The sequence below is a fragment of the Coturnix japonica genome, chromosome 7, assembly GCF_054131305.1.
Source record: "Coturnix japonica strain WE chromosome 7, WE-NBRP24, whole genome shotgun sequence".
NCBI lineage: Eukaryota > Metazoa > Chordata > Aves > Galliformes > Phasianidae > Coturnix > Coturnix japonica.
The window spans coordinates 15,646,103-15,668,947 of record NC_140669.1 but is presented as its reverse complement, the minus strand read 5'-3'; the positions used below and the strand labels follow the sequence as shown (position 1 = coordinate 15,668,947).

At 36.7% G+C, this 22,845-nt stretch overlaps 1 protein-coding gene and 1 long non-coding RNA gene across 3 annotated transcripts in view; one reads left to right on the top strand and one right to left on the bottom strand.

Annotated features, from left to right (window-relative positions):
- The window catches only part of DPP10 (dipeptidyl peptidase like 10), a 290,932-nt gene that overhangs the window by 10,342 nt on the left and 257,745 nt on the right, over positions 1 to 22,845 (bottom strand). For both annotated transcript variants that reach the window (XM_032445899.2, XM_015868601.3), the window contains exons 9-19: positions 20,412 to 20,566; positions 19,892 to 19,989; positions 15,157 to 15,280; positions 13,119 to 13,157; positions 11,680 to 11,787; positions 8,269 to 8,360; positions 6,709 to 6,756; positions 5,960 to 6,081; positions 5,356 to 5,403; positions 3,192 to 3,290; positions 3,014 to 3,083 (exon numbers count right to left, since the gene is read on the bottom strand). In XM_032445899.2, the coding sequence (XP_032301790.1) occupies positions 3,014 to 3,083; positions 3,192 to 3,290; positions 5,356 to 5,403; positions 5,960 to 6,081; positions 6,709 to 6,756; positions 8,269 to 8,360; positions 11,680 to 11,787; positions 13,119 to 13,157; positions 15,157 to 15,280; positions 19,892 to 19,989; positions 20,412 to 20,566 (1,003 nt within the window). The remainder of the gene's footprint in view (positions 1 to 3,013; positions 3,084 to 3,191; positions 3,291 to 5,355; positions 5,404 to 5,959; positions 6,082 to 6,708; positions 6,757 to 8,268; positions 8,361 to 11,679; positions 11,788 to 13,118; positions 13,158 to 15,156; positions 15,281 to 19,891; positions 19,990 to 20,411; positions 20,567 to 22,845) is intronic.
- Positions 20,465 to 22,256, top strand: LOC146760087 (uncharacterized). The gene is made up of 2 exons (XR_014947932.1): positions 20,465 to 20,598; positions 21,229 to 22,256. It is a non-coding gene; the product is annotated as an uncharacterized LOC146760087 (long non-coding RNA).

The following is a 22,845-nucleotide window of genomic DNA, read 5'->3' as shown; positions in this document are numbered from 1 at the left end:
ACTTTGTAGTAACAGAAGCACAATCGAGAAGTAAAACAGTCAAGCATTGCAAAGACTGAATGAATGCAGTCATTGGATGGATGGGATGCAAAGCAATTAGTGAGTCAATCACACAACTTTGGGACTGCAACAAAATTCAACAAAAAGCGTCTACATCTAATGAAGTCCAAGTACTAGAATCCACCACGTATTTTTATTTTTCACCTTGTAACAAAGCATTTAACCTTCATTTAAAACATCTAACAGTTAAACGAGTAATATTCCTTAATAAACAGACAGAACAAACAGAAACCTCTTAGAGACAATTCACTGCTACTCTGGGGAGTACCTTGTTTCTCTCCTTGAAAATCAGAACAATCTCTCCATCTTTCAGTTTTACAATATCCACTTGAAATTGGGCAAGTTTAAATGATGTTAAATAGTAAGTGCTGGCATTTAAGATGTATTATCTGAAGATTTTGAAGGAATGAGGTTAATTATATTCAAGAAAACAAAAAAGAATGATTATCACATCTCATTTTATCACTCAGATTAAATGCCAGAGACTTGAGTTAATCATTCCTATGTATTACTAAGGAGTGCATCTTCCAACTTTTTAAATGAGTAATAGGAACCATAATGAGCAAATCAAAGATCTGGAATTTAAACTTTGATCTTCATTATATAGAAAAGATACGATAATCACATTTTCAAGCAATTAGTGTACATGTCTCTAATTAGCTACCATGTATGTATTATATCAGAAGGAAACTGTGAAATGTATTAGTCGCTTAGGAGAACAAATGAAAATGTTATAAGCTATTCAACAATTTACAGACTATGCATCACAAAACCAGAAAGAAGAATGGTGCTAACTGACAAAACAGGTTGTTACACGAGACCAGATAAGCAAAGCAGACCCTGTCAGAATGCATGGCTCAGGAAAGGTAAAGAGATTCTGAAGCAATCACCACCCTCTGTTACATCTTATGCGCCATATTTGCCCTCCAGTTCAGGAAACAAAGCGCAAGGAACCTACATAAACAGGGATTTAAAGTGGACTGTAAACATATATTCGGTGAATTTCTTGTTAAAACTTACTTTCCCTCTTCCTCATCTCCCTATGAGGATTCAGTATTACAAAGGCAGGGATTTGACTAAAAGGCTGTATCTCTCCATTACAATATAAATAACACAGTTTGTATTCACAATTGGCGTATTTTTTTTTATCCCATGTGTACACCATAAAAAAAAAAAATCAATTACAAAATATATCAATACATTATGAACTATTTACTCAGTAGGCACTGATAACAACAACTATATTTAGACCCTGCCTCAATACTGTTCTTGGTTATTTAAATTCTATATATGTAGAAACATTTAATAAAAGCATTTTATTTGATTTTCCTTCTAATTTCCTATTTAAAGTCTGATCTTTCCTTTCTTGCCTTGGCTTAATCTGAATATATAGTTTCATGTTCTACCGCATCTTTGCACGGCAGATTATCTACTTACTAGGATACATGAAAAGTGTTACACTGCTAACACCTTAGTGCCTTTGTACCCTAAAAAAAAAGGAGCAAGCTCAAGCTTTTGCAGCTCCCTGTAATGCTGCTGGTGTTGATTCACACTGTCTGTTGAACTTCAGCACACTTAAAATGCCATCATGCTCCAAGATCACACTATCACATACTGCAAAGAGAAAATAATCCATACATCTCCTTTTTTTCCACGGGAAAATAAAAAGGTATTCAAGAGCCTCTTAAGGAAGAGAGCCACCACAAATGCACGTAAATATCACTGAAAAACCTAACGTTTGAACAAATAGGGCCTAGAAACATGTGGTTTCATGCCTCTCTATCCTATCATCTAAGAATTCAGCTGAATAGAGGAATTTGACACCACTCAGCAGCTAAAGGCTGTGAAGCTGACCTCACAGACAGCAGCAGGCATCTGTGTTGTCATAAAGAGGATATCTGCTCCAGGTGATACAACTCAGCAAAAGTTGTATTATTGCACTATCAAAGTTATGAAAGTTATATGTGACAGCAAAATTCATATTAACTCATTGTTTCTGAGACTGGAAGGTCTATCCAAGGGATAAGCATTCAGGAAGAAGGCAGCTCATTCTTGGAGATATTAAGCATAATTGTGAAGCCCTCTATTAGATTCAGAAGTCAATAGAGTAGCACTGTAAGATAAGGATGAACTCCCCAGCTGGTTGGTCACCAGGAATCACAGCTACAACGTAGAGGAACAGACAAAATTCAGGGCCAAAAAGGATCAGGAATAAGACCGTAAATGCAGGGAAAGCCCTCTATACCCATGACAGCCAACACATTGAGCTTAGGTGGCACAACACTTTGTGTTCTCTGCGTAACTAAGTTAAAGAGTGTCCATGCAAGGAATACTCATTATTTCTTACAGAACAAACAGCATGCACTGCTGGAGCACACCTCCCACCTCCCATAGATGTTTTCTACAAACAGCAATAGACTTTGAATCTCACACAAAATGCATTCAGCCAACAATGCTTAAAAATCACTTTTGTCTTCTTTCCAGTGCTTCTAAACACAGTTTTTCTGTATGTATCTTAACTGAGGCCCACATAGGTTCTACCCTCTTTTCTATCAAGGAAAAAGAAAAAGAAAAAAAAAAGGAAGAAAAAAAAAAAAAAGGCAGACATTCTGGACATGATCCTTTGTGGGTAGGTGGGTAGTGATAAGTATAGGTCCAGGAATGACTGAAGAATTAGTTGTAGCTACACCTCAGAATAGTTGGTGCTTCACCTCATCAAAGTAAAATCCACCAGAACTATGTTTGATAAGATCACAAAAACTTTAGGCAATTCTTCCAGACAGCGCCTATAACAAAATCTTCACCAGAACAGAAATATTTTCATTTGCCAATTGAAATCCACGAGGTAATTTCACACACACACACCTAAATCCATTTTCTAATTAGAGAATGGAATGTTTTCTATGAAATACATCTTTTTAATGATGTGCTGTGATTCAAGGCTGATACTTACATCATTAACAGAAGGGCATACTGGTTCTGATCTGTGAAATCTTTCGGCAGCGACAACTGTAATGGGAGTTCTTTTGAGAAAAGAGTGAGGTGTTAAAGACTGGTAGCTACACAGAAGAAAAACAGTAACATTCCAAGAGAAATTTTGGTCTGCTAAAACAAATTTTTGCCAAATTTACCGTAATCCTCGATGTGCAGCATTTTAATTTCAGTCCTGGAATTCTTTTTCTTAAAAACAGCTTCTTTCAACACAGCGTTATTTTCCAAAATATAAAACTCTGTAGAAAACAGCAAGGACAGTCAAATTGAAAGGTACAGGAAATCATCATATCATACAGAAATCAGGATTCAAAAAGAAATCAAAGACCAACTTGCAATGATAACTCCTCTAAATGATCTCTTTCTTTAACTTATTTCTTAGAATGGAACTGCTTTGCAATTTGAGAGCAACTAGCTTAATTCAAAACATACACATCTATTTCCTTTTCTGGCTCCAGCATGCTTTGATTTGACGAACACTTATAGTGTTCAGCTGATTGCTGATAAACTACACGAATGCCAGAATCCTTAACAAATACCAACAGTAGTTATTAGAAGTGAAAAACCAATCTGCTGGGCAATACCCTACATCCTGCTTTTTCAAGCTACATATTACACATCAATATTTAGCCATTACAGCTATACCTGACCACTGAATGTCCTTGTCTGTCTTCTGCATTTCAGCCAAGAACAAGACTTCTGTTTTACTTAAAGCTGCAAACAGATTTGAAGCAGTCATTTTGCGTATGGAATATTAATTAGTTCTTTTTTTTTTTTTTCTTTTTTTTTTTCTTTCCCTCTCTTTTCTTGTTTTCACTCAAATTAACAATCCTGATTCCAATATGTAATTTTAAAAAAAATAATAAACCCTCCACTTCAGTCCAAAAAGAACTACTTAAGGACATGTCTTTCCTGGGCAGTCAAATAAAATGGTGCAATTATACTCTCAGGATTAAATAATTGAAGTAATCCATAATTATTGTTTTATTAATTGAGGAGGAAACTCTAATCTTGCACTGAAGTATTATAGATAAATTATTTCTCTTATTATTTGGTTTCTTGCTGGTAGGGCAAATAACTTTCCTCTGTTCTGTCTTGCTTTAAGATGCTCTATGTAAATCTTCCACAATGATTCACTATCAATAGTACTTTAGATAGATACAAATAATAAAGAGTCAAAGTGTACCTTCACAGAACTCAAAAGCTCTTCAGAAGTCAATGGATTTTACTTTAGCAGTATCTACCTCTTACTGAATTGGATAAAACTCCTCCACTTTAGTGTGATAAGGTACTGAGATTAACAAATACTATCAACAGTGACATTATGAAAAACGGATGACAAAGATGAACACTTGATAGCATGATACTATTGATCAGTAAACTAATTCAAAATGGTCAGGTCTTCTGTGGTTATTTAACAGCAGCTGGTTTAGGTCAAAAGGAAAGCAGACAAGCTGAATTCAGAATTTTGGGATTCTGGGAAAAATTCTGGAGATGATCTGTTGAATGACATCAGGACAAGTAATGATTGGTCTAGTAGTTTCGAATGCAAAGATCTTCCTCTTTGATCCACATCTTCATGCTCTGTGGAACCACAGTGGAACTGGAGGTAGGGAGGTAGTGTGTTTACCTGTACTGCATTAGAGAAAGTCCTCATGAGGCCAATTCTACAGCTCAAGGACAGTCTTATATTACAGTGCACCTCAAACAACCAGAAAATACCTGGCTATAGATTTGGTGTCAACATACATCGAGTAAAAAGTAAAACTTCATAATTGGAGGTAATGAATACCTTCCTATAAAGGCCTCATTTTTGGACTTGCCAACAACATCAATGGAGTTGCTCTGATCTGAAAATAGGTCTAAGTTCACTGTATGTAGGACAGATTTTATCATCCATCCTCCAAGGTATGCACTTTACTTCAAGATAATTGGATTATAACCTTTAGAAAACATCAGTGAAAATACAAGAGGTCTATCGTAATGGCAGTGTAATTTACACAGACAGTGAAAGGAATGAAGAGCAATTTGCCATCTAATTAACACAGGTATAAACAGAAGATGAAAGACATGCACTTAGCATAAAACATATCCAAGAAGCCTGGATAAGTTTTAGTCATTTGATTACCTTTTCTCCACATCATCTACAGATGTGGATGTCACTAACACGCAATTAGTAGAATTTTCTATGAATGGCACATATGTTAGTTTTAATTTATTTGCAACAGTCTTCCCCCTCTCCCATGCTCCCCAAATCAGTCAAAGACAATAATAAAATACACCTATTCCATGAGTAATACTCACTTCCACTGTCACTGGTACTGTGCACGCTAACAACTGGAACACCCGGCCCTGTTTAGGAGACAAAAGAAAAACAGAGGAAGTATAGGGTACCCTACTACTCAGTATTTCAGTAAATAACACAGAACGCAAATACCAGTAACCTTGTAAGGCCAGATGTTGCAATCGCCACACACATGCCTCATTTAAAATGCAGCAGTAATTCCACCACTGTCTCCTGGGAAGGACATGGGGAAGATTACAAGACCAACAGAGTCAAACTGAAACTGTATTCCATCTCATAAGCAAGCAGTCCACTTCCCTGCATTGTTATGAACTACAGTATCAGTACTATTAAATCCCATAGTTTGTTGTGAAAGATTTTAAATGAGGGTGAATTTGAAAGTTAATGTTGTTTAGTAAGACTGAAGCAGCTTTCTGATGTCATATGTTTATTTAGCTTTTACACAGAACATCTTTACTCAGTGTCTTTCATGAAACCCTCTACAGAACTTTGAATAATCTACTACTCTGTTAAATGTTAAGAGTCTAGACTAATGAACTTCTAATGGGTATACATTAATCCAGAAGCAAATGCAGTACTACTAAAGCTATGCATTTGACTTACCTTTACAGTGCAGTAAAAAATGCCTGTTTGTGGGGCTAAACTTTGCACTGAAGTACGTGCATTGGTCTTTCAAGAATTTACATGAGAGGCACTGTCGATTCAACGATCCCACTGTTGACACACTAGGGAAAAAAAACAGAAACATTTTCCATTGGAATAAAATAACAATAAACCAAGAATCAGTTCATCCGAATGACAGAATTTATTTTTCCAGACTCACTATCTTATTTTGTGCCTGGTGCAAACTGTTCACAAAGGACAGAATTACTGCTCTTGAAACTGGGTAATGTGCATAAATCCAAAACCTGCAGGTCTGGGATTTCAATAGCAGTGCCCTGGGGGTAACAACATTTGAAGGGCACCACAAAAGCAATCGTTAAATTCAGATTGAAGCACTGCGGTTTGGGTACGAAGGAAGTTCTTTGGCCACACAATATAAATAGCACGACTAGAGTCTAATAAACATTATCTGTATTTGGAAGATTTTTGCTGTTTTTAAAAATACACATAGCGAATTCCTGCCTTTCAGCATAGCATTTTCAATGCCCTTACAGGGCTAGTAAAGATAACTGTAAAAGTATTTTGTGTACAAACATATATTTTCTCTTTTTTAACACAAAATTCAGTTGGCTTTTTTAGTTACATACATAATATAAATAATACACAGTAACAATCAAGCTCACATAATGTCATCTTAGCATTCATGGCTTGGGATAAAGATGCTCTTAACATAGACATGTACTTCTTACCTATGCAGCTGTCTTCCTCTTGGGGACTCTTCAGTGCTTAAGAAGTAACTGCATCCAAAAGATAAAGTTAAACTTAGTTTGGTAAACTGTCTGAATGGGCCAATACATTGTAAAGTACATGTTTTGTGTTGTTTTTTTTTAATTAGAAATTCCCAAGACTTATTTAAAACTTGCTATACAGAATACTTATTACAAATGTTATATGATTTCATAGTTAAACAGTGATTAGCATAGTATTTAAAGGTTTTGCTCAATTTCTGCAACATCCAGGAGCTCCAATAGCCACTAGGATCTCTTTCTGCATATTACAAATGCAGAACAAAAGGTTCTTCTTTCACTTCAGGAATTTCCCATATAAATCCAAAGAGCAGGAAAAGGTCATACTGAAACTATATTGTAGAATACAATAGGTGTTCTGATGCCTGAAAACCTTTTTAAGCTGTTGACTGACTCTTTCTTCAGTCTATAGACCTTGGGAAATTTTTACAGCAAGGTTACGTGGGTGGAAAAAGGATTAGTACAGCTGCTGAAAGAGTAACAAGGCAAGTCTTTGGTGCGCTTCCAGATGACATCTCTCCAAGTTTCTGCCTGCAAGGTGGGAAGGTACAGAATTCCCCTCAGGTGGCTGAGAAAGCATTTATGCAGCCAGCCACCTCTCCTCAGGCTGGCTGCATCCTGACCTCTTTTATTCAGCTGAGCCTTGGAGAAGAACTGTGACATTCTCTACACCTACAGCTTTGAAATCCATAGGAGTACTGGCCAGAAAAAGTATTTCTCTGACTCCAGAGATGCTGTAGATACAAAAAATGTCCTCACTGAAATATGATGTACTTCAAAGAAAATCAGGATTTGACACATTGTTCTTATTTATGTATTTATTTATTTTGCCATGTGCAGATAAATAGGAACGCTAACCAAGATCCATTGGAGTCAACTGGAACCTTCAGATGTTTTGTGTCAGCTCTTCTCTGCTCCCAGGAATTACTAGTTACGTGATGCATTTATTCCCATTGTAATGCCAAGAGAGGCTTTGGGAAGATTTATCTCCTGGGTGAAAATCTGGGGGTTGGATGACTTCACTGGAATTTTGGAGTTTGAATCCAATCATTGCAGTTAAGACTCCAGACAGTAACTGAAAAACTAAAGTATCTTGGGTTTTATTTATATGATTAGCTCTTCTGGAATCCAAGAATAGACCCCCCAAAAATGTTATATTACTGTATTGTGTGAGGATTTCTTAAAAAACACAATGAACTGATGTCACAATACATTCCTTTTCTCTGTGCATAAAAACACACACAGCAATACACTGGCAGATAAACCGTCTTACAGTGGCATTTTATGTAGAATGTAATGTTGCAAAATGAATGAAATGCTGATGCTTAATTTCAGATACATTATTTCCAGTTAAATGAATTCCACTTATTAAGCTCGGATATTTCACAGAATCACAGAATTATCAAGGTTGGAAAAGACCTAGAAGATCATCCAGTCCAACCATCACCAATACTTCCCAGCTAGATCATATCCCTTTGCACAAACAAAGAGAGTAGTGCTTACATGTTTTGGGTATTTTCATCATATGCCAGGATTTTGATAACTTCCCAGTTTCCCGATGTCAAGTGTCTAACAGTGATCTGCTCACTTTTAGCCTGGAAAAAGATGAGAAAGATTAACTTTCATCTTACATGTTGCATTTCTCTTTTCCTAGCAGGATTGTTTGTGCATCTCATTACCAATTACAGCTGTCAGATCTTTAACGTTCAATGTAACATCTTTAACTAACAAAAACTATTCTGCTGAAGAACCACAAATAGACCCATGATTAAATGAATCTAAAGCAAGCCATTAAAATTGGTTTTTAAAACACTTCGCCACTGTTTGCTCATGCTATTACAGGCTGGAACTTTAAGTACCCTTTCTCTCCCATATATAGTTTTCAAAGTCATTAATATCATCTCAGTTCCCACCAGAAGTTTTCTTTCAGTTGCCCATATGCCAACACATTAGAGAATTCCCATACTTCAAGCTAAGAATCTTATCACCATGCACATTTTACTTCTCTTAATGTGGTTTTGGTTTTTTCCTTTACAGTGGCACAGCTCAGAGATGATGATTGGCCCAGATATAAAAAATCCTTTTTTCATATTCAATTATGAGACACAACTGGTAATGGTAAAACAAAAATGCATCCCTTGGAATTGATCTCTTTTTGAACAGATCCACAAGGAAGGAATGGTTTGCAAACACTACAAGACTTGCAAACACTGAGTGAAATTGGAATGCTGTGCTAGGTGCTGTCCAGATGTTTACGATGCTGGTTCCATTGTTCAAGAAGGTTCTGCTATTCAGTGATGTCTCCAAAAATTATCCAAATACAAATTGGTGTTTTTATACAAACAACTGTTTCCTTTCTGGAGAGACAGGAACTGCAGCTACTGAAAGAGATATTTAAATACTGAGTTCGCAGAACCTAACAATAAACAGCAATAAAAAGCCTGGCCAAGCATTAATAAACATGGTCATTTCTCAAGGTTATGACCATTATCCATAATTTATGAAGCTTGCAGGAAGTTTTCGCCTTGATCCATTAAAATTTCTCTATAACACTTCTTCTGTGGTTGGAAAAAAAACTTTCTAAAGTTGCAAAACCCCAAGTAAGAAATTTCTAGATGCAATGACCTATGAATCAATCTTATTTTGAGATCAGTTTCTTTTGAATATTTCATGTTACTAAAAGCATTTGAATACAATAAAATACATATCTAGCCCTCTGCATTCAGACAGTAAATTACCTATGACAGACAGTAACCTTTCAAACAGTAGCCTCCCCCTGCAAGAAGATTTAATTAGATGCTTCTGCTAACCCACTTGGATTATACCATTGTCACATGCTTTTCTAAAGTACAAAGAATTGCAGCCCATGAAAAATCACCATTTGTTACTATTTTGCTGAAGACTGACAAATAGACCCGTGATTAAACAAATCTAAAGCAAGCCATCAAAATTTACTTTGTCACTGTATGCTTATGTTAGGTCTGTAAAATCATTTTAACTTCCTGGAGCTTATACTCTAACTTTGGCTGATTTCTGTTAATGAGCTGGTATCTGCACTGAGTAGTATAGTGAAATATGACAAATTCTAACTTGAACTGAGCTCCAACATGATGAAAGTACAATCATGTGGCAGCTGCTTTGCATTCTTCATGGCATCTGTCATGCCACAGAGGCTCTCACAAACTGTGAGAAACACCTGATGGGACAAAATACTTTATGTGCAATGGTTAATATAATTTTTATGCCTCCATGTTTGCTTTAGAAATAATGGACAATCAGATTAATGCAGTGTATAAAGCACATCATATAAACACATTTCCAGTACTTCACTGCTCTGTATCAGCTCCATTACCACTCAGATTGTTTCTCATTGATGACTAATGGTTACTATGTGGAATATTGTATTTCCTTGTCTTACTGGGAGCAGCTATATATTTAAACACAAATTTGTCATAGGTTGCATCATTTAGACTTTTCTTCTCATCAGTGGCAGTCAAAAATTAATTTTTATTTTATTTCTGGGGCTCCACAGTAGCCAGGACTCTAATTCTGCCCAACAGTGACAGAATACTAAGCTCCTAATCATAACCTTGACATTAAAATTATTGTGGAGATATTAAAAGCTGCATTTAAAAGTATGTAGATATTTAATTGTCCTATTGAATAGGAATGGCTTAACCTTTTAAATGTTTTTTTAAACTCAGATCAAGTTTCCACAGTAATGAAAACATCAAGGCCTATAGGTTTAAACCAAATTTGATTAAACCTGTAACATCCTTGGGAATGTCGCAAGTTAATTCTCAGATCTATATCACTATTATTTCTTGTATTATAAAGATTCTTCTTCACAATATTGGGAAAGGAACCAAAATATCACCGATAGTTTTTTTTCTTCTGATGTGAACTTTGGTGTGGTTATTCCATTAATACATTTTTACTAGGTTCACATCTGAGATATTGTGTTCTTTAGAAGATGGTATTTGTCAAGCCTCTGATTCCTTCTTTCTTCTCTGATTCCTTCTCCATATTTATACTCCAGTGACCAAATATCTTCTTGCTTCTTCAAGGTAAAATTTCATTAAGGCTCATTTGCTCCTATGCCATCTGCAGTACACTGTGAACATTTCAGACTTAATAATGTTCACACCAGAACACTGTCATAAAGGAACATAATAGAGTCAACTGGTGCCAAGTCTGTTATTCTGATGATTTAGGTAGCTTGATAATCCCTCCTGTGTCATATGGCTCTTCTGAAGTACCTGGATTAATGCTCTGTGGATGTAAATAGAAGCCTTGGAATGCTCTGTTCCAGGGCATAATTTCCTCTATTAGGTGATCACAGCTTCTTACTGGTGACCTTCAAAAGTCATAGCAGAAATGTATCTTCTTTCAGATTGTTCTTTGGAAAGCAGTGTCCCTGGGAAATGGAAGCCACTGGAAAATGTTGCAGTAAGCAATAACTGGGTACTAAATTTTACAACATTTTTTGTTGTTTTTGTTATTGCTTCCTTTTCTTGTGCACACATCTAGAATTCTGAATATTCTGAATCAAAATTTAAGATGGCACATATATATTTATAGTGTATTTAATGAGGGTAAAATAAGGGTTTCTGCAAGTCTCTTGAATTTCTGTGGCTATCAAACGTTTTTGACAGAATTTAACAAGAAAACACCTCTGTTTGCTCATCGAGGTACAAAGAAAGCATGAAACCTTCCAAAGATTGTATTTTGGAAATACCTCTCATAAGCAAATCCTATGTGCTACCATAGAACAGCAGGAAAGAAAGAGGAAGTGTCACTTATTTTGTGAGACAGATAAATGACAGGATGACAGGATAAATGACCACCTAACTTAAAAAAAAACAAACAAAACAAAACAAAACAAAAACAACAACAACAACAAAAAAAACTTACCTGAACACTAAACATGGCTATGTGGTGAAATTCTCCTCGCCCCCCCTGTTTCACTGGGACAGTCATGAAGAACATAGTGCCATCCCTGGAGAAAATGGGTTCTTCATTCTGTAAGCGTGAGATTATGTTAGTTTCCCATGCTTTCCTTTTCACTTCACAAAGCCTTAGAAGAAACCTTAGGTTTCTTGTCTGTTTGCTTTCTGTAGTTGCCATGAAAATGAATGGAGAAATATCCTTAGATTTAAAACACATTCTGCTAAGATTACAAAATAAAGCACGGGGAAGTCAGAGCTAAATGTTGTTCCTGGAGGTAGTTATCATTATGCAGTCTTGTCCTGGAGCATAAGTACAGTCCAGTCCTTACAAAATCTTCCCTGTTTGTGGAAAGGTCCGGTTGTCTCATCTCAAATGCAGTGGGATTTTCCAGGGTACATTTCTTTACAGGTATGCAATTAATGATAGGAAAAAGTCCTACTTTTGATTAGGAGAAAAAAATGTTCCTATGGCCTGGATGCACAAAAACTTTAGCAAGTATTTTATAACTTTAGCATGAATTTTAATAAGATTGCACATAAAAACATGCACCTTTAAATGATATTCTAGATCATGGTTTTACCATAATTTGTTGGCTGATGTGACACCATTTCTCCATGGCTACCTTTACACAGAAGTACTAAAGGACAAATGCTTGCAAAAGAAGCACAGACATTTAAATTGATTTCACATTTTCACACTGCAAAATGAAGCCTAAAATAGATTGCTTTATCCATTTATTGGAAGGCTTTTCAGAAGCTATGCAAATGAAATCATTTAGAATCACAGAATCACCAAGGTTGGAAAAGACCTAAAAGATCATCCATGTCCCTCAGTACAAGATCCAATTGTTTATTGAACACATATTGTTCTGGGCATGAATTTAAAAATATTATTCTTTCCAGTTATAACCCATATAACCCTAATGCTCGATCTCAGTTGGGTTTAATTTGGTGAGATTACTTTTCAATGAGAAAAGAAAAACCAAACACAAAAACACTGGCAGAGTATACACGCAATGCTTGGAATATGATTCGTCTGATCTATCTTCAACCATTTATGAGTAAGGTAAGTAATCAGTTGGACATCTAAGCACTTTCTTTACTGAATGAAGAGAGATCAAAAACTGAAGGAAACACTGCTTCCAAAACCCAGACAGGTATCTCAAACATCTGAACTGCTCTCTGGAAAGCATCTTGTATGATGCTAAGAAACAGCAATTTCGTTACCAAAGAAAATGCTATTTTTTATGTCTACACACTCACTTTTAAAATCCTCAGCTAAAACTAAAGATCCTAAAACACAGCCAGTTTTAAAAGGATTCTAATAGCTTTTAAAGTATCATGTAGTTAAATAAAAATGACCGTAAAGTACTTATACACACAGAAACAGCATTTATACCATACCTGTTTAGGAACCCAAAGATCTGATTGCATTTCATATTTCTGTAACAGAAGAAATAGCGTTTATGGTCTTAAACAATTTCAAAGTTCTTTTTTTCTACCATGCTACAGTTGTCACATTTCTTCTTTGGCACTTACATTGAAACAAATAATATTTTAATTCCAAAGTCAGTTGCTCTATTCTGAGTTTTTAGTAGAACACCACAGGGGACCAAAGAATGCCTTCTTCAGTCCCTTTTGTTTAGCTATTAAGATGCTTTATGCATGTGGTTCTATTTGGTTTTTAGCTCTAGGCATCATCTGACAAGTGGATATTTTAGATCTTCCATCGACACTAGGCAAACAGCCAGCATCAAGCTCAAAGCGAGAGATGTTTCCAAATCACATTCCCTTGTTTCAGTGGGCTGCAGTGTGGCATTAAGCAAAGGGAAAAAAATAAATGCAAAGGGTGGTTCTTAATGCTCATGCTCATATTTCAAATCGTGCCATCTTAAAAAACAGACACACACAACATCCCACAACTGGTTATCATGCATGTGTTGGAAAAAAAGTAGAATATATCTCAGCTGCTGTAAATTATCATAGTTGCACTGAAGTAATGAACATTTACGAGCTACAGAAGCATCTGTAAATACATGACCTCAGAAATGAAATTCAATGGCTACCATAAAACTGCCTCTATGCAGTACTTTTTGGAATTTCAGAGCATGTGCAAAATGGTAAAATAATAATTAAAGGTTCACAGTTGTAATCAAATGGCATGATGAAAGCTTGCATTTCCACATGGCAGGTTTTGCTCACCCATCACCTAATCCCAGCATAGGCACTGCCCAGGGTTACAAACTAAGCCCTGCCTGAGCTGTGCTCACTGCATTGCTGGCCTTGTTCACCCACCTACAAGGTCCTTTTCTGCTCTTCATTTATTTTGGAATGGAATTTCCCTCCACCCCTCTCCTTCATATTATGTCCTGGATTACAGCTCCCTGGATATCTACTTCACATAAGTCCATTGACCTTGGAGCACATAAAGCTTTCTTTTCAGAAGGGACTGCTCAAAGTGACTTGTGATTGACTTCCTTAAAAAAATAAAGGCACCAGGCATCAATACAACCAACAGATTTCCTTGTTCATAATCTAACACATGGAACGAGGACTAACTCTCAGGTTATGAGATAGGATAAACACACTATTCAAGTGTACTGCACAACAGCAATGAACTCAGAAATATCCCTAACACTCCAATATGATGGACTTCAGTAGCAGACACTAATAAGAGCTTTTTGACTCAGAGGCCAGCCTACATAATCACGCGTTTATTCTTCAAAAGCCTTTGTTGTTACTGATACTAGCATGTAATATATTATATATTTAAACTTCTGGGAAGAAACTATGACTCTGCATGGGAAAACAGCCAGTTGCATTTAAGATACAAGAAGAAAATGAAAAGGTGTAATGCAGGAGTGTAAGAAGTCAAAGCCTGGGTCAAAGGATGTCAAGAGGCTGCACTCAAGTAGAAAAATGTTTTTCAGGTTCGCTTACTCTCAAAACTGAAATATCTCTGCTGCTTTTCTGTTTTCTTCTGAAGTTACTTAATTTCGCTGCTGAATCTGTGAGGACTATCAGAATTTTACATGCTTTCCTTTAAAGTATGTAAGCTGTAAGAGCCAGAAAGATCTGAAATGAAACTCTGTAGGAGGAGAGAGCAGAGATCAGCAACATGAAAGTATATGAAGGAAGACAAGCTTGCTGCAGCACTAGCTATATCCACAGTACATGACATTCAGCAACTGCAGTTTCCACTGATGCTAATGAATGAACAAAGTTGAGTAATTCTGAAAATGTCACTCGAGGTTGCTCATTGCATGAAATCATTTAGCCAGACGTGGAATGTTCTCACATCTATTTCTTCCCTGCTGACTAATTACGTTCAGTTTGCAACAGCAGCATCTGCAAAACTGATTTCCAAAAATATTTTCTGAAAATGAAAACAAAATGCAGAAAGAAACCTTGAAAAGAAAACTTAGAAAGAAACGTGACTTACTCTGCTGCAAGCTCCAGTTGTTGCTTCACAGACTGTCAGGATGGAGGTATTCTGGGGTCTGTTTAACCATCTCACCACAGCCTTGGTGTTGCTCACCCATTTCACCATGGTGATGTAGTATTCCCTAAATAGACAATAGAAACATAACGCTCAGGTCATTTCTGCTTCAGATTAGTCATTCCAAAAAAATAAAAATAAAAAAAAATCACAAAACAAACAAACAAAAAAAAAACAGTTCATCAAATACCGAGTAAAAGAAATATAGAAAGACTTGTATGCATGACAAGATCAGCACTATGGGATGGGGAAAATAACCCCAAATGCCCAATATCTGTTCCTGGAGGCACTGAGCAGGAAGACTCAAACCCAGTGTGCTGATCCCATTCCCCTGAGATAGCTGTACTCCATTAGCAACTTTTCCACTGCCACTGGTAGGGCATAAACTGTTCCAACTGGGAAACATTAGTTTATGAGGCATATGTCTGTGAACACGCATAAGCCATGTACTTGTCAGGCAACTTAAAAACCAACACTAAATTCTGACAGAAGCCAGTATTTTCCCATAAGAAACACACCTGGGAATATACACAGTTTTGTAAGAGAATTTAGCTCAGATAAAAAGGTCTGTAACATTACAGGGCAGGTGAAACCACTTCAAAAAGTCACTTGCTATAAAATATCAAGTATTTAACAATGAGACCTCTGCATAAAAGAGTCCAGCCAAGCTACATGCCAACAGTGGTGAGAACCTGTTTGGAAACTCGGCCCCATTTGTAAACAAGGGTCACCATTTGCATACAGCTAGGTTTTTAATCTAATACCGAGGGAGATCTCATCATGTTTTGACAACACATATTTAATTATGCATTCAAAAGATATCTTACTAGATCAAAGATGCTGAGCAGTGCCAGCAGCAAAGCTGTGTCCAACTCTGGTGCTGAGCACAGGAGTCTGCAATTCTCTGCAGTTACCCAACCTATAAGCTGCTCTATGGTAGCAACACAGCTGAATAACTCAATACATAAAATTTGCTTTTAACTTCTATTTTCTATTATTTAAATAAATATTTTCACATGTAGATACTGGAATGATAACTGGACATAGTGACTTCAGCCATATTGTGAGTCTATTTCTCCTTTTTTTGTTTGAAAATTGCTTCCAATCCTTATCATTGAGAAAAATGTACACCAAAACAACACAAGATCTAACATAAGGCTCTGGGACAAAGCCAACAACACAAAAATCCAACAAACAAACCATAGTGCAACAACAGACCTAGGGTAATTGGTTCCCCTGAGCAGAACTTAAGAAATAAGAACTGCATGTCTTTCCCTCTGCATACAGGAGTCCGAAGACAGCCAAAAGGAAATGTTCAAAACACATGTATAAGAACAGCCTCTCTCCATGTACTTCAGTACGAAGACAGAATCTACTGTCCCTAGTGCCTGAGTTATCCCTGAGCTGAATTCTACAAAACAGAGACTGAGCTGTTCCACTTGAAAACATCTGCAGGGAGGGATGGAAATAGGATATTTACTCATTTGGAAAGCAGCTGGTATAGTAATTAATAGTCCAAACTAAACCATAATATCCTCTCCCATCATGGTCATAAGCTCCATGACCACTGAAGGTGAAAGCAAAGGATCATTTAAAAACTCCTTTTTTCTCCCCTCCTATCAACTCTGCATACAACTACATTCAAAATTCACTACATTATGATTTGTCTATCAGGAGTGCAGTACAGTGTATGTATACATAACAAAAAACATCCTTCCGAAATAAAATACTGCCTCTAAGTAATATTCCTTTATAATTCAGAATAGACACACTGCATAAACACACATACAAGGTAGCAGCATTGTTATAGGCCAAGACATGCAGCATAGTCAGAAGTCTGTAGGAGAAAAAACATGTTTTATCAGATGGTATCACAGCGGAGCAGCATGGCAGAGACATAATCCAGTTTCAGTATTTAATCGGCCTAATCAAAGTCGACCTTACCCTCTTGTAGCTCTCATTCAAGCTATCTTTTCACCCCTTTCCCAACTTTCTTTTCCCAGCGCCGTATGTAGCCAGTTGCCATGTTTCACCTCACTGATCCCTTTTCTCACATCAGAGACACTATAACATGGATCAAGGCAATCACAAAACCAGTTTGTTGATACTCATCTCCACTGACACTGCCACCACCTAACTCTAAACACAACCATCAAAACCCGTGGTTGTCAAGAAAACTTTGTCTAATCCTTCCCTTGCAGACCTATGGTTTTCATTTTAGCCAGTCCTCATATCTAATAAAATCTTCTTCTCAGTATTTTAGGGTCTCATCCCTCTCATCTACTCTAAGCCTTTTTCCTTCCTGAATTCAAAGCAGTAAGCTTTCTTAAGTAAGGTGTCATCCTGGGGCCTGATGCAGACAGAGAATATTCAGTGAGAGGTGTGAAGAAAACAAATGCTTATCCTGAGTATACAGCAATAATACTTTTCTTTTTAAAGACTTATAACTCAATGAAATCTGGGTTCATTTCTCAGTGCTGATAAAAGCAAGTTAGATATCAAAAGTGCTTATCATCTTTTGCCAGGCCTGCACACCCAAACTTTTTTTAGTCTTCCTTTCTTATTGAATGTTTTTCATTTATTTTGATTATCTGTGTTGATCTGCACTCCTGGGGAGGAAGTTAAGCAGTTTTCTAAAATCTTTATCCCTGTTGAAGAACGTTTAGCTGGCCTTGTTTCACTTGTATGTGCTGAGGGATACATGCACGTTTTGCTAGCTGCTGCAGTATGTTTTCAACAAAGTCTGCAGAGGCAATAAGCTGAACAAAGCAAAGGGATTTGCACTGTATTATGCTGCAAGTGTATTTACAGTCCTAATTAAGTTTGAGCATCAGATACTTAGATTTAAAATAGCCTTAAGATAACATGAGGGGGGAAAAAAAAAAAAGAAAAAAAAAAGTTTTAAAAATGAGAAATAGCAATGAATAAAGGAATCTTACTTTTGCTGATGGTATTAGTAGGCTTGGATAATAAGGACAATGGGGCTTACCTTAAGAAAGCCAAACTACTATGTTCTACTTGTTTGCTGGCAGGTTATTAAGAAACAGAATCTTGAACAGTGCTCTAAAATATCTGCCATGTTCTTAAATTACTTTCATTGCAGTATATTGAAAACTGTAGGAGTATTTACAGATGCAAATAAAAAATGCAATTCTCAAAAACTCATGTGAAAAATTTAACACAAATGGTTTCACAGTCTGCAAAGTAGCGAACACAACTGTAGTTAGCATTTTGGCTTGCTGCTTGCTGTAGGCACACATTGATGAACTGAAGCCTTCCTCTGGGACTTTTAGGGCAGGAGTAGCTTTTCCAGGCCCATTTCCATTGGTGTCAGCAGCCAACATCGCAGCCAAGCCATGTAGCCTCACTCCCCACCTACTCAGCCTCAGACCCGGCCACTCTGGTAGCCCAGACGTGCTGATGGTCATCTGCAGGGCCATAGCCATGAGTCCCTTTGGGACAGCCATGCCCGGCTCAGTTCTGCCCTATTTATAGAACTTAGATTTCTTCCCACTGAACAGGGAAGGGAATAATCCATCAATATCTTGGCACTGAGAAGGAAAGCTTCAATAAAATAAACCCAGTGAATATACTTTTATCCTGGAGGCTTTGACTGAATATATTAGAGCCATTTGATAAAAGGTGCAGTAATGAATAAATCCTTTGCATTAACCTTGTGAGATAGGTATTGCTATTGCACAGTTATAGAAGAGAAGAGGGAAAGAAGCTTGAAAGAAGTGACTAGACAGGATGTCTAAGAACAGCTGAAAACGAAACCTTGTTTTCTTAATACAAAACTGCCCCCTGCATCTTTTCCACTTGAGTTAGAATCAAGTAAGATTTCTATCCCATTGTAAGGCTCAGAAAAACTGGCTGCAGAAGGTACAGAAACCTTTCGAGAATCAAAAGCTGATTTCAAGCTAGAAGTATATAAAAAGCTTCCAAATAATTATGTTGATTTGGAAATGCATAGAGGCTGTTATTTAAATTTATATTAACTCAAGTTCATGTCTCTAGTTCCATTACAAAACATTAATTAAAATCAATCAAAATGATTGAAATATGAAAACATGAAACCCCAGCATGGTTTCTTCTGATGACCTTCCTATCAAGCACAGGCACAGCATAGACCTTCTTAGTCTGTGTGACCTGATGGCACCACTTCCCCTGCCACCTCCCTGCATCTGTCAGCTGTGGGGAGAAACTAAATTTCCGTAACCTAATACATTTAACAAGTTCAAGATATTCATCTCTAAATGATGGAATAGCCTGATAATGTGTTCTATGCATTAATAGTACACCTCTGTGTTCTGTAATTTCATTTCAGGAACAGAAATCAACAAGGTGACTCACAGCAAGAAAGGCTACTAATGAATGCCACAGCAAGCTCAGAACCAAGGCAGCATTTGGACTTCTCGACTCCATCTTAGTATTCCTAATTTCAAGAGAAATGAAGCTTCTCAGAACATTGGAGATAAGCAAATTCCAGATCCCTGAGTTGTCTAAGAGGAGCAAATCGTATGTATTTGACCTCATTGTCTTTATGTCCAGCTGTAAGAATCAGATCAAGTGCATTCCAGCCAAATACAAAAGAGTGAAGTAAAAATGGCAACCATTAGGCTGAGTGATAATCACAGTAAATGAAAGACAAGTTTCACCTAACAGTGAAATCAAATACCTTGATTTAAAGCTGTCAGGTGGCATCAGTTCCAATGTATGTGCTGGTCCATACAGATTAACTACGAACAGCTTTACTGTTGGGTTCGTTTGACCTGCCTTTGAAAAAAAGAAAACAGGAGCTTTAGAGGCAAGGGGATAAAGCTGGAAGCATTATATTATATGTATATCACACGTATACAGATTTTAATGTATTATATTATTTAAGGTTACAGTATCCTTTTTCTTGTGCAGTCCTACAAATGTTTTACTCTACTCTCAGAAGTGGCGCATTGATGAAACTCATGATGAAATTGCTATGAATCATTCTGTCTTCTGCTCCCTCACCTGATAATTTCCTTCCGGCGAGAAGAGCTACGGTCTACTAGAAAAAAAAACACAATATTTCCTGAAAAGCAATGTGAACCAAATCAGCCTCTATTACTCTCCAGAAACACTGCTTTCATACAGGTGAATACCAGCACTGAACAGGAAATAGGAGGGTGTGGACTACACATGGACTACACTCATACTCAGCTTACCTTAGGGTATGGATACTGCTTTCCTTTTGGATATAAGCCTCCAGTAAACCGAGGAATAACCATGTTGGGCACGAGGGAGTCATTTATGGTCAGGAATGCCAGTCTTTCACCATCCGGAGACCACCAGTGGGCAATGTGAGAATGGAGAAGTTCCTCTGCAAAAAAAGATCTCCTCAGCATCATAACAGTAAGTACTTCAAATTTCCCAGCTTAACCAGTTGCCATTGTTTTATTCTTTCTGTGGCTACTTGAAATGTGCCTGTTGTAATTCCTTTAATTTCACATTATACTGCCTGTATGTTTGGATAACAAGGCATAGGAAAAGATCAAATATGCCCCATCTTCTTCAAATGAGTCCTTTCACTGACATCAATACATTATTGTAAATGTGAAAGATAAGTGTAATTGTCACACATTTAGTTCTGTTACATTTTATTATACGAGTTTAATAATTTTTAAACATTTTGGACAACTTTAATTGAGAGTTCTTTTAGGATTGACCATCTACTTTTTTTTTAAAAACTTTTTTTTTTTTTAAACTTTTTTTTTAGATTTTATTATACCCAACTTCTCTGACCTGTGGTAGGTTGGAGCATGCAGATCCTCACATGGTTGCACTCATGTAGTGATTTTTGGAGTGCAATAATTGTGGGCTTTTAAGGTCAGCTCAGATTAATTTTTTTGCAATTTATCTTCTCAAAAATAATTTTAAATACCTGTTTTAAATCTATTTTTATTTGATTTTAATCCAAATTTTGATTGCCAAATGAAAGTCATTCTCTAAATGTAATGAAGTGTTTTCTTCTATTTATGCTAGGAATTAAGAACAGAAGCACTCACAGAAGCAGCACACACAACTGGAATACCAGTAAAGCAGATTGTGACCAATTCCAAATTCACCCTGTATGGGTTATTTGTCTTCCAACTGTGAAAAGACTTGGATGTTTTTCAATATGTATTTGATAACTCTTTTTTTTTGCAAGTATTTTATATTTAAATTAAAGAACTTGGCTGTAAAACTAGTTGAGAATGACATAACAGCCAGAATAGAGGCCTGACAGCATACATAATTTAAGAGTCTACCTACAAAAACCACTTAAATTGTCAAAGGACACTCAACAAGACACAAATCAGATTCTGAAAGCATTGTGGCTGAATGAGTTAAAGTCTCTAGGGAAGGAGCAACAAAGCTGGGACCTATCTTCAAAGCTGTATATTCTGGGTCTTGCTTCTGCTCCCAGACTGCATACCTAAAGCCTTTTACACAGGTGACCAGCAGAGAATGAATGGGGCATATCAGATAACAAAAATAATTGTGCATGCTTTAATTATTTTTAATAGTGCGATCATTTAGTAATTGCGTTTGTATTCAAACTAGGTTATTTACACAAAATTACTTTCATGTGCGTCTCTATGAAGGATGGGTACACAGAGAGAAGCAGAGGCATAACCTCAGAAAAGCATCATAGCCACTCCTGAACTAGCTGCTCTTTCCAAGTTTACCCGTCTTCTTCCTCTATTCATTGTGAAATGTGTACAGCTAAAAGAAAAATCATTTGTTTCACCAACAGCTTCACTTACCTTTAAAACAAATGAAGTTACAGAAAAACTACTTCAATCTACTTCCAGCAGACTGGAAGCACACAGACTGAGCTGTCCTCCACTGCATTCTGGCACAGCTTGTCAGCAACAGCACACTTTCACAGAATCACAAAACATCCTGAGTTGGAAGGGACCCATAAGGATCAAATCCAACTGCTGAAGTGTATTCTGACTTGCTTTAAACAAAAGTAGAAGCTGCTGCTGAGGTAGAAGCAATGACAATATTAAAATATTGCCAAAACACTCAACTTGTATTCAAGTATCTTCTTAAAAGTCAAGTGCAATCTTACTGCCTGCTTTCTGGGGATGGAGTCCCTTGCAGGTCACGCTTCTGCCCAGAACACCAAATACTGAAGAGTTCACAGCTTAAAAAAGAAAGTGATACACCAGACATAACCTTCTGATTTATATGCAGCAGAAAAGAAGGAAAATATAGCCAAGACTCCTTCCATGCTATGATTTGTCCATGTTTTTAGATAGGACTAGGATGGATTGGCACAGTTATTCACATAAGCATCAAACCAAATCCTTTCTTTCCTTAAATGTGTGCAAACCCAGAATAGTTCCAAAGGAACAAGTGGAGTTATTCTAAATAAGCAAAATATACAATGTGTTTAGTTTCATTTGAACAGCTCTACTTGAAATACCAGCCCCACTGAAGTAGGTAGTGAAAACCCACTGTATTTAGGATTTCACTACTAAGTACATTTTTAACACATCATCTAATATTCATAGTTCAGCTGATAGTTTGGTAGAAAATAAATTCCTCTTTCTCAGGAAGCATTGTTATATGCAAAACACCACTCGATACAAAGTATGGATAGATAAAAAG